Genomic DNA, 12,749 nt, shown 5'->3' on the forward strand with positions numbered 1-12,749 from the left:
TGATGACCCAGGAGATACTGGTTCCACTCTTCTGTTTCAATAACATTAGTACCAATATTATCGTCATCGTTATTATGAGAAGGATTACGTCTGTGTAAATCAACATCAGTAAAGACTTCTTATTTCTTTAATTCTTCCTGTGTTTAAATAGGAGGTTCAGTTGAGGTAAACCCAGGAATTATTCATATTGAATTTATTTCATCATTGTCTCTCGTGTGTGTGAGCTTCTGATATATGAAAGTAACATAACAAAGAGCCTTTCGTCTTTTATTCAAATGGAAAGTGTCAGATGGAGGTTAACAAAGCTGTTTTTGTCTGAGCATGCAGGAACAAGTAATCAAGTGATGTCATTTTCCCTTTTCTATTTCAATTTGCAGTGAAATAGCAAAGTTAAATGATTACTGGCAAGGCTTTCTCCGCTTCTCCATTTCTCTTCTCTAGTTTGACCTTAAACAGCTGACAAGCTAATGGATTGTATGTTGTTTTTCTCTAGTTTTTCCTGAATAATGCCGTGAAAGCTTTTCCCTCAGTTCTTAATTCATCAAATGCGAGTTTTCCTAATTCGAGTAATCAGACACGGTGGTGTATACAAAACAACTGTTTTTTCCTACCGGTAAGTTCATTTTACATTTCTTTGTTTGTTTACAACAATTACACTAAATTGACTGTTGCTGGATCTGCTTGAAGTTAAACACCCACCAGTTTGTAAGACTGCAGCAAAAGCTTGATTTTTTTTTTCAGTCACCTGCAACTGCATTTGAAGGAAGTGGGAAGTTAAAGGAGGTTAGTACTTCTGAAAATAGAGGTTTTAATGAATGTCAGATTAAGAAGCAGGAAACAGTCTGGTAACTAAGAAGCGTAGCTCACCCATGCCAACAAATGGGCATTATGAGATATCAGGAGAACACACGGCAACCGCAAAGCAGACTGTGCACTGAAAGCTCCACATCGCTGTCAGTGAGAAAACCAGGTCGGTCTGCAGATGGGTTTCACAAGGACCAGTGGTAGACCTGAAAATATTCACCACTTTCATCATTGACCTGGCAGTAAATGTGAAATCTGTGATCGTCATACTTCTGTCATTGCATATTTGATTAAGAGGTGGGGTGAGAGGGGGGAAATACAACACTCGTGTGCTACTATATAACCTGTTTAAAAGATCTGAACTGATTTGAAGAAGATGTCTTAGTGTGAACAAAAGCACAGCGGCACAGGCAAGAGGGGGAAGGACATTCTGCAAAAAATGGGATCTGTATCCTACAGAGCAATGATTCTTAAAGGGATTACAAAAGACCTGCAGTTGAACATAACAAGCTGTATATTGTGCCAAAATAGGTTAATAGTCTTTGGATGAATAAGCAGGAGGCAGCGAGAGGAGAAGGGATATTATTTTATCTCTATGCAGAATTGATGAGACCAGTACCAGAATGGTGTGTGCTGATTTCCACACAATATGTTTTACGTGAAACAGCTATTCACTATGTCAAGCTAAAAAATCCTAGGCACACACAAAAGCAAGATGTTAATTATGTATAGAACTCTCCTGGAAAAAAACAGTTGCAGTAACTGCAGCACTTACAAACTATCAGCATCTCCCTGATAAAGCGACAGCAGAGCATGAGTTTCTGTTTCTCATTTTCAAATTTAGCTAACTAAATACCACCAGGTATGGATAGGTGCCTACGTCTTCTTTTGGCCCTGATGTCAAGTTATCCTTATTGTCAAAGAAATGATGCAGTCCTTCTCCCAGCCTCTGCCTATGTTCATGCACACAAGCACATAAAAATAAATTGTTCCAATGCTTATTTATATTTGTTTGCTTTCTTAGTTAGTACCTTTCTAGTCATCTTTTTTATATGACTTGTTATAGTTTTGAACATCTTGAAAGGTATTTTGTTTTCTTTTTTACCAGTAAGTTCTCCAACAAGCATCTGAAGGATACAGTTTTCATAAATTATACTTATGATTAAGATTCAATCTGCCGTTCTTAAAAAAAAAAAAAAAAATCTTTGTGTGTCTTTTTCCTTTGTTTTCCCATGTATAACTAAAATGTTTGTCAGCTCTTCATGTGATTGGCACATTTCTAACAATTAGTGGTTTATAGATTTTAAACTATTAAAATGCATTATTTCATCAAAGAAACCTTGTCTTTGATATATTGGCACAAAAATTATGCTAAAATGTCAGTTCTGATAATAACAAATGAAAGGGTTAGGTTGGCTAAAGTTTTTAAACACGTTTTCCCTCACTTTTTTTTATTAAACAGCTCTCAAATGCATGTCATTTTCATCCTTAGGCACTGTATAACTTCTAGCTTGAAAAAGCTACAAATTCCTTTTGAGTTATTACTTTGTTTTGGGCTTTTTTTTTTTTAAATCTGGAAATAAAATTATTCTTTCTTTACTGAATGAGATACTGAATACTTAACATGACAAATGTTTGTTTCCTTAACTTAAGAATTCAATCTTTTGAATCTGTGTGTTAGCTTTAAGCTTTATTCATGCACATAAACTTCCTGTGACTTATGATAGTGGACCTGACATATCTGTTGACTATGTCATCTAAAATGAGTGAATAAGAGATTTTTGAATTATTTCAGCCCCAATAGAATTTAGTTCATTTTGAAGCAAACTAATTGATTCTCCCCCTCTTCCGCCCCCCCAAAATAACTTTTCTGAGTTGTATTGCTTGCTTTCTTGCTCTCTTTAAAGACTTAGGAAAGATTACACAGTAAGTTTTAGGGACTTTTCTTGTGTTTTAGGTATTGTTTAGTTTTGCTATGATGCTTCTGTAGTCTCCATGTAAGACAAGTTAGGCCTGGGAGATTTCAAGTTGTGCGTCTCTCTTCCTGTGCTAAAATACAGTGTGGTATCAGTGCTGCCACCTCCACATGTTAAATAAATAAAAGTCATAATACTGACTTCTAAAAGATGCAATTTTGGAATACACTTTATTTGACTAGGGAATTCCAGAATGACTTTCTTTTCAAGTTTTTCCCCATAGACATATTGGAGTAGAATCCCTTTTTACTTTAGTAAAGATCTTTATAACCACAGAACTGTAGGTCTTAAATTTTAAGAGAAGAGACCAAATGCACTGGGCTGGAGATAAGATGCTAAGGGTGTAGTGCACCGGTGCAAGGCACTGGGCCTGTGACCCCGGTAAGAAAGGCACTCAGGCTCTGTAAGGTTAAAAGGCTTGTCAGGCTCTGTAAATGGTTAAAATACCATTTATTGGAGCTAGCACAGGAAGAAAAAAGAGGGTAGGTGAGTTACATCCCTTCAGATGCTGGGAACTCCGAATCGTGCAGCATCAGGTGGTCCTCCAGTCAGGGACGGCATGTGGTACAGATCCCATCTGTGGAGAGGTTACCCAGTATTTTCCTCTTTTGAGCTCTTACAGGCTTCTCTTAAAAGGAAACATTTCTATTCATCATTTCTGCTGTCAGACAAAAACGATGTCCATGAGAACTTGCTGCTGCACTGTTAGATAAAGTCAAGGCCACACAGGCGGGATAACCACCGCCACCAAGTGGGAGCTGCCTGCAGGCTCTCTGGTTGCAATAAGTTGGCTGAGCTGGCTGAGGTTATCCCACAGTCAAGGGATACGCAGAGCACAGCACAGACCTGCGCCTGCTCAGCCTCACTGCTATGTGGATTGCTAACTCTTCAGTGTTGCATGTCCAGAGAAGGGCAACGAGGCTGGTGAGGGGTCTGGAGAACAAGTCTTATGAGGAGCGGCTGAGGGAACTGGGGTTGTTTAGCCTGGAGAAAAGGAGGCTGAGGGGAGACCTCATCGCTCTCTACAACTACCTGAAAGGAGGTTGTAGCGAGGTGGGTGTCGGTCTCTTTTCCCAAGTAATGGATGATAGGACCAGAGGAAATGGCCTCAAGTTGCACCAGGGAAGGTTTAGATTGGGCGTGAGGAAAAATTTCTTCACCGAAAGGGTTGTCAAGCATTGGAAGAGGCTGCCCAGGGAAGTGGTGGAGTCCCCATCCCTGGAGGTATTTAAAAGACCTGTAGATGCGGCGCTTAGGGACATGGTTTAGCAGTGGACTTGGCAGTGCTAGGTTAACGGTTGGACTCAATGATCTTAAAGGTCCTTTCCAACCTAAATGATTCTATGATCTTTCGGTCAGGGTCACTACAGAGGATTGGTATCACTGCAACTCTCTGCCTTGCAAAAAGCCTTAATGCCTGTGTAGTCTGAGCCCTTTTTATTCTTCAGTAGGTTGTACAGAGGTGTAGGATGAGCAAGACTGAAACAGCTCTTCACTAAGAAACAAGCCCAGTATACCTGCACACAAATTTTTTTTCCCAGCTGGGTGTTAATTCTTCTGTAGGAAAGTTCATGTTCATTTGATGAACCAAGAGCAGACGGCTTGGCCCAGGGGACAGGCTGCCATTTGTCTGACAGCTTGCAATTTTTGTGCTTTGACAAAGACCAGAGCTCTCATGCTATACATATAACAGTAATTCCACCAGTCCTGATCTTCTGTATGGCTACTTTGACTGTTCCTGTTACTGTTTTCCAGTATCTTGCCTGCTTTGTAGCTGCATGCATCCTTCTGAGAAGCTAGCTAGAATGCCAGATACATTTATTCCTCTGCAGTGTATCTTTTGAAGCATTTTGTCTTGCAGTTCCTCCTCTGATTTTTTTTTCCAAGCCCTTATGCATTAGTCTCAAAAGCTGAAAGGGTTAGAGAAGGATTCAAGCTACAATACTTTAAGCATCTACTAAAATTTGCAAATTCTGTTATTAAGAGGGTGAAATTTCAGTTCCTTTGACAGGAATTGAAAGATTCGTTTGCAATGTTGAGCACTCAGAAACAATAGCCTTGAATATATGTAAGATACAGTTGGAAAAAGGTTTATTTAAGGTGGCATTTTCAAAAAAAAGCTTCATAACCTGGTGTGGTTGTTCAAGCAGAGTTGCCTACTGACTCATTTCCATATCTGCTTGTTGCTTACTGGAATCTTCCATTGCAATACACAATATCGGAGTCTGCATTCTTAAATGTGTGGCTGTGCCACTCTTCTTTAATCCATCCACCGTTGTTTGAAATCTTAGCTGAAACTTTCAATCTAGTTTATGTATTCCTATGGAACACTAACAGAGACTGTCTATTTCACTTGGAAGTTTCTTGGTCTTTGTCAAACTGCATCCAGTTTTGGATTCAAGGCTGTCTTTTGTTTGCTTGTTTCTTTTTGGAAAACTAATTTCACGAGTAGAATGCCTTACAGAGTAAAAAATGGATGCTGCTACTTTTATGTAACACTGAATTCAGAGTGTGACCTCCTGTGGAATGCAGCCATCAGAGAAGTTTTATTTTTGGTGATTCTGAACAGCAGTTCTTTCTATTTCTTATTTCAAGCAGACCTGCAAGCAGATTACAGTAACAGCAGAGATTCGGATGGCAGATCAATTCTGTCTGATGGGTGCTGTGAAAATTATTCTTAGTGATCCTCCAAAATTAGTATGCAGTGAGTCAGGTTCTGTCAAAAGTACTGCCATCAACAAGTCAACAGTAGTCTGAAAATAGCATATCTAGAAATAGAATGCTTTGTAGTTTCAGAAAAGATAACTTTCTTACAAGGTGCAGGACCATAATTTTCAGGAAGCGTCTTTGGCAAAGATGCTGTATGTTAAGGACTAAGATAATGATTCTAGTGAGAGTGTATTATTCCTGTTTTAGCATTGATTTTGATGCCCTAATCCATTTCCACAAAGTATCCAGAGAAAGTATTTTTACAGGAATTTAACTTCAATCATACATATTTTTGTTGATATAAATGACAGAGGAAAGAAAAGGCTTTTTTAACAATTCAATGTGTTCTTATGTCATCGTAACTCAAGAGGATCTGACAAGGATTTTTTTACATTTATATTATATATAAGCCACGTTGATAATTTTATGTTCTTCATATCTTTCTAGAGTTTGTAAAATTGTGTATCTATGAGGTTCATAACAACTGTGTATTGCATCAATTTATAAATACTGCAAATATAGGCAATGAAATTGTTGTTTTCAGATCTTTAGACATTTTACCTTGACCCTTATGCTAGTAATACGTACAGGGTAGTTATTGAACTCAAGCATGAGTGAAAACCATACAGTGGCACAGGAATAAATCTTTTGTCAGTCCGCTGGCAGTAGGCTCTTGCATTAGACTTCAACACCAGCAGTGGTGTCCCACAAATAGGCACTCCTTGCTACTGCAGATAAGTAAATCAAAAGTGACAAAGGGTGAAAATTAGGGAGCATAAATTAGGAGTATAATCTGGATTCTACTGAGTTTTGGGTGAATTGGAGCCTGGTAAGAAAAAGGGTCTATTTTATGAAATACCAATGTCTGGTTGTTATTGACTGACTGTAAACCATAATGTCCCAGGCTGTGATAGATTCCATGCTTAAGTGGTCAGTCAGTTTGTTTTTTAAACTCGCCTGAGCATTTTATTATGTATGATTTCCTACTCAAGAGCCAAATTCTAAATATTTTCCATTTGATTTTTCTTCGCCAGTATTTTATATACAGCTGCATATTAGGGCTCATTTCCTGTTCTGTTTTCCTGAGGATAAATTATGAGTTGAAAATGGTGATAATGTTGATTGCATTGGTGGGCTACAATGTTATCCTTCTGCACACTCATGGGCCCATGCTGGATGACTACAGCAAATTTATGTATGCAATGGCACCTCTTAGAAGGTAGGTGGATAACTTCAGTCCTTCTGAAATGAATAGAAATTAAATACTACCTATGGCAGTTCTTATGTCATGGAACAGATTTTTTTTTCCTATGTGTTTGGCTATACAATCTACAAGTCACAAGTTAAAATCATTGTCATGCTGCAGTTAATATATGATTTAATGTCACACCTCAGAGCATTAGAATAAAATAAACAAGTCTGTGCAAGGTGTTCAAATCACATACTATAGGAAATAGAGTATGGTTTAATTTGGATTTTTGTAATAAAGGACTTTAGGAAGAAGTCATCATTAAGGTTGTTAAGGGCTGTTAAAGCTGAACATAATTAAGGCTGTTAAAGCATATGTGCTGCAAGCCAAAGAAAATCAACTGCCTCAGAACTAGTACATTGTCTTAAAACTTCACAAATGCAGTCTTAGCTATTGAAAAAATTAGTAGACCAGCAGTTTGAATTATGTTTGCTGTACTTGCAAATTTGTATGTTAAATTTTCAGTGAGACTGCTGAAATCTTTGTTATAGGTGATAATATATAAGACCAAAATTATGACTCTAATTCTAAGTATTGCTGTGTAAAATAATTTTTGGACACATGTAATTTTGTTTTGAAAATGAGGTAGAAGACGCGATTCTCTTTGAGTGTGCAGTGCATATGCCACAACAGAAAAACTGAATATTCAGAGTAGAGTTTCAGTATCCTTTTTCCTGTGCTGTAAACTGCTCGAGATCTTTAGGACACAGAGAAAACCACGGAAAAGGATCTGAATTAAAGAAAAAGTGTATGTTTTCTTTGCTCTTAAATCTAAAGATTAAATAAACAAGCTCAGGTCTTTATGTTTCCATTGCATTAGTGGAAAGGACATCTCTGTGATGGGATGAAGAACCATATGACAGGTTAGATTTAGCATGTGCTTCTGGCAGCCTTGATTTTGCCAGTCAAGCTGATTGTCTGTTGGTATTTTCCTTCCTAAATCTCTCACCAAGGTTCTTCTTTCAGTGGCATCAGTAGGAGAGTGCTAGTGCAGACTGGTTCCCATTACCTCTAGTGTCTTTTCCCAAAGCAGAGTTTTTAATAAACTTTGTACAAGATCTAGTTTGTGCCTCCTGTAATTCTGAGGTGAAAAGACATCTTTGGGATGTTAGGTACTTTGGTTTCTGTTTCTTCACATTCATTGGATACGGTCAAGCTCTCCATTATGGAAGTAGTGTACATAAAAAAACCCTCTTTTTAATCTGCCTGTATAGAATAAGCACCAAATGCTCTCCATTTGTAAGCAAACAAGGATATTATTTTTACTAAATCCTCATCTTATGATTGGACTTCAAAATGTAGGCGCATTTGCACAGAATGTAGTAGAAGTAATTAAAGCTACGTAATGAAAATAATAATATCTTATCAAATAATAAAGCATGTCATATTTAAATGGTCTTAGTTTACGTACCAGAAAGTAGTATAAATTGTGGTCTTATTCTTGTGCTAAAGTAATTTTGTTTTAACTTTTGAGCAGCTTGCTTTACGTATGTTTTTATTTTATAGGCCAGGAATACTGAAAGACCTGAAGACAATGGGCTCAGTTTCTTTGTTTATATTCTTCGTCACATTACTGGTTTTGGGTAGACAGGTAAGATGCACACTTCTCTTCCTCTGCATCAGTGGACACAATGCCAGCCTCCACATGCAGCCTCTCACCTTCTCAAACATTTTTTAGATTTTCTGACAAACACCTTTATTCCGTTCTGCCCCACACCCTTGCAAAGGAGTGTCAGAAGCATCTAAAAAGCTGTTTTCTTTATTACCTTCCGATATGCCCTTAAAACTCACCAATAACTGTCATTTACACTGTAGACATTATGCTGATAGTGTGCTGAGACTATTGCTTGTCATGCTGACCAATATTGTCTCATAGCTTCCTAGTGTGCTCCCATCTGTCTGCATCCATCTGCTGTCTCCCTAGTTGCTTAATTACAAGCTATTTTCTTCACAGTTATTACCATTTGATGCAGACACAGAAACAATGTAGCATGCACACAGACGTGTACCACATGCTGAGGCCACAGTTCCACTAAAACTATGACCCAACAGGAAACTACTCTTTTCATTACCCAGTTGTGCTTTTTCAGTACAAACGTGATGTCAGTGGTCTTACCCGGTATGAAGTTGAGGGCAGGTGCAAGGGCAGTTCTCTCTCTAAATCCTCGGGTCTGCCCATGATACGTGGCTAAAAGCTGCAATTCCAGCCCATTGTGCCAGGAATGATGGAGTGCACCAGGCAGGGCTCTGAGATGGAAGAGGCAATCCATGTGAGATCTCATGAACAGCCTGTACCCCCATAGCCTGCAGCCTTGGGAAGGATCTTATCCCATACTGTCTTTAAATCACCTATTTACATTACAATTCCCCAAAACATAATGACTGTCATTTAAATTGCCAAGCAGGCCCTGCAGGTTACTAGACAAAAAATTCTTGTCTGGGAGCTTCTCCAGTATTTGCTGTAGTGGGGAACATCCTTCCCGAGTTAGAAATAACATTCATCTGCCTTGCTGCCTGCACTGTATTAGAGTTTGCTCATTTGATGATGATGATAGCAGAGAGTGGGGCTGGAGCACAGCTACTTCCCCTCGGAAAGAGGGATAAATACTTTGACACACCAGTTGAGAACCTTTAGTCCCTGTCAACCAAGGTGTCAGATGAAGGCAGCGGGTGCAACACCAAGAAAAAAGGAGAGAAGGATCGTCATCTTCACTGGGCAAGGAGAGTATTGCTTTGTGGGTTCAGTCACATCAACCAGAAAGTTTGTTTTGCATGCAACAACAGTGTCTGTGTGTTTGTTTTTCCCTGTCACACTGAGAAATGATCCTGTAATAGAAAAAGTCTTTGTTTTCAGAGCTGTAGGTCCAGGATCCTTGTCATGATACCACTTGTTTGTGGCTCTTCAGTCTGTTGCCTTTGATTTTTCTGCTAATTTATTCTCCCTTAAAGAAGGAGGAGGAAAAAAACGCTCTGTGTTTCAAACCTCAAGCAAAGTCTAAATGATAACTAGAAAATGTTATGAACTAATTTTAATACATACCTGGCATAAGACCTGCTATTTTAGGTTACTGTTAGTGATACTGACTGGTAGCAAATGCTTGGGAAAAGAATAGGGGAGGAAGTGAACCTGCATAGAGCGACCCTTCCAGGGACATATGCTTCCCACCTTCTGCCAGTCAGCATTTCTGTGGCAACGTTTAATAGCTATTGGTTGCTCTGCTTGCTGTTACACTGTCTGATCCCGTTCTAACCCATTTAATCTTCCTGGTCTTCCCAATGTTGTCTGATAATGAATTTCACAATTTGATAAAAAGTCGTGTGAAAATGTCCATCTTCTTGTTTGTTTTTAAACTATCTGCTTGCTCTTTCATTGAGTGGCACTTGCAGAATGCTGTCGAGCCATCTTGGGAGTGTAGGCAAATTAAAATTCTTCCTTGCCCTTCTTCCACAGAGGGTAACAGACAAGTAATTTCTCTGTTTGCTATTGCATTTTTCTTTGCAGATAATAACGTGTTTTCTCTTCTCTTAATACCTGATTATTTTAACAATGCTAAAGAATAGCCACTGATGAAAAGGGTGGTCTTTCCATTTCCCTTTAGCTGGCATTGGTGCCTCTCTGTCCTCAGAGTGAGTAACCGGAAAGTTCATCTAACCAAAAAGTGAATGCTTTCCTACAAGCCTAGCTCTGTGAACCTGCTCACCACTGGTCAGAGAGATGCCTGTCCTGATGCAAAAGCAGGATGAGGAATGTGTGTCTCTGGTTGAACGGGGATGAAGAGAGGGAGAGCTAGTATATCATTACATGTTATATGAGCCAACTCAGTTCTCAGGTTCGACTAATACTTTTAGCTGCACAACCAGCATCCCTACTGAAAGAAGTAGGCCTTCCCTCAGCTACTTGTTCTTATCCTTGTATCTCCTCATTTGTACTGGCACAGCTGCTTGTGGAGCTGTGTAGTGGCCCAAAATAGGGAAATAATCTGGCTTAAAAATTAACCTTGGAAAAAGTTTGGTTTTCAGCCAGATCTATTTCCTGATGGTTTTATGTTGTAGCTGCAGCAATGCTTGTGCCAAAAGAATGAGCACAGGATGGGAGTGAGCAGCCAGAAGTGAGGTGGAGAAAGTAGAGCTGCTTTTTTTTGACAGTCATGCCAGTGTAGGCTACAACCATTCCCTGGCACTGAGATCAAGGGATGCATTTCATTCCTCATGCAGGCCGTTAGAGTTATTTGAAAATAGGCTAGCAGCAGGCAGACGATACGTTGAGAATGGCGACTCTTGCACCCTGCCCAGGCATTGCCCAGGAGAATGCAGATTGGTATGGACTAGACTGTGTAAGGAGCGTGCTCACATTTAAACACTATTGAGCATTAAATCTCTCTTATGGCCCAGTTTGAATTACCAGTATTGACATAGCCTGTGAATTCCTTTCTCATCAGTACCTAAAATTACACATAACCCGTTACTCTGTAGGCTAGGTGAATATTTTTTTTTCCCATGATTGATTATATTGCGTTTATCAACACTGAACCCCTTACACTGTTTTACTGCCCAGATGTTTATGGCAACTTCCCTTAGCAGTAAAAACTGTTTATTTGTAGTCTCTGTTCTGTTTTTTAGCGAGCTTTTATTCTGTGAGAGGATCCTTCTCTTCTTAGATAATGTAGTCTTTTCAAAAGCCTCTTCTGAAAGAATTTAATGAAAACTTATTTCAAACTTCACTCCTATTCACATGCCCATTGACTTCTTTGTAACAGATGGAGGCATGTTTACAGAAGAGGTGTCAACTCTTCCCCATTGTATCAGCTTTAGCTAATAGGTCTAAATAGCTCTTTTCCTTAGCATAGATTTTTTTTCCAAAGTACCTTGCTCTGTTGTTCCCAGGGTTACCACGTTCTTTTCCAAAGATTTGCAGTATATCCTTACCATTTGTCAGTTCTCTGCCACTGTGGCTGTTTTGAATGATCAGGCTATCCACCACAAGTTTCAGACCAGCAGCTTTTATTTTTGATTACTTCAGAGCTGATGACTTCTTGTTGATCAGCTTATTAATGTGTTCTCAGACATCTTCTGCTGATGCTTTATGTTGAGACAGTTTCTCAGACTTGCAGTCTGCAAGTAATGGCTGTGAGGTGGAATCTCCTGAGCTCCCTCACCTGAATGAAAACCCAGGTTTAATTTCTAGTGATCTTACCTGCTTTAGTGCTGCTTTTGCTGCCCCTTTGCTGAATGCCATAGCATTCATCTCCCCTGATTGTAGACACCTACGGCATAGGCAGCTACTCTTGAGCTGCTTATCTTGACTTTCTACATGACATTCTTTCAGTGAGGAGAATTAGTTCATTGCCTCACTCAAGCAAATTTTGAAAATAGACCCAGATGAGTGTCCCACTAGAACTTAAAAATATAGATAAACCCATCTCTGTGCAATCAATGAGACATGAATCAGTTCTTGTTGCACTTAAATGCTTTTGCCCAAGAACTTACCACTGATTTGAACCTCTTGGGTTGTGTTGCATTGCCTTGTACAGATGCATGGTAGTCTTTTGTCCTGGAGAAAGCCAATTGCTCTGTGGTGCCCGGAGGAACGCAGTGTCCTTCATGCCTCCCTGGGCATTCCACTATGCTCACCTGCTGGGAAGTGCTGTCAAGTAAAGCAGCATAAGGTGAAGAAGGAAAATTTTGTATCTCAAGGATATTGTGCCTGCAGATGTATAAGGGCCATTCTGAGATATTTTCATTCTAATATGTTGAAAAGGTTCTGGAGATAACATGTAAAGTAGGAAACAGTCTTGGTTTTCATATGCCTGCAAGGGTACAAAGATTGAACAGGATCTTTAATGACATGTATGCTAAATTGGCTCGATCATACAAACAAAAAAACCCCATGATTTAAAGTAAGTCTTAATAAGGTAGTGCTTTTTTGTTTTTGAAAGTAAGAATAGGCATTTTGAAATATGATACGTTGACTTTTTTAATTTCAAAGCAAATTGTAGAATACATTCTGCTTT

General features: G+C 39.0%; 1 protein-coding gene across 3 annotated transcripts in view; it reads left to right on the forward strand.

Annotated features, from left to right (window-relative positions):
- Positions 1-12,749, forward strand: part of ADCY2 (adenylate cyclase 2) — a 237,429-nt gene that overhangs the window by 205,986 nt on the left and 18,694 nt on the right. For all 3 annotated transcript variants that reach the window (XM_076330310.1, XM_076330311.1, XM_076330312.1), the window contains 3 exons: positions 494-613; positions 6,524-6,708; positions 8,245-8,329. In XM_076330310.1, the coding sequence (XP_076186425.1) occupies positions 494-613; positions 6,524-6,708; positions 8,245-8,329 (390 nt within the window). The remainder of the gene's footprint in view (positions 1-493; positions 614-6,523; positions 6,709-8,244; positions 8,330-12,749) is intronic.

Source organism: Aptenodytes patagonicus, chromosome 2 (genome assembly GCF_965638725.1).
Source record: "Aptenodytes patagonicus chromosome 2, bAptPat1.pri.cur, whole genome shotgun sequence".
In the NCBI taxonomy this organism is placed as follows: domain Eukaryota; kingdom Metazoa; phylum Chordata; class Aves; order Sphenisciformes; family Spheniscidae; genus Aptenodytes; species Aptenodytes patagonicus.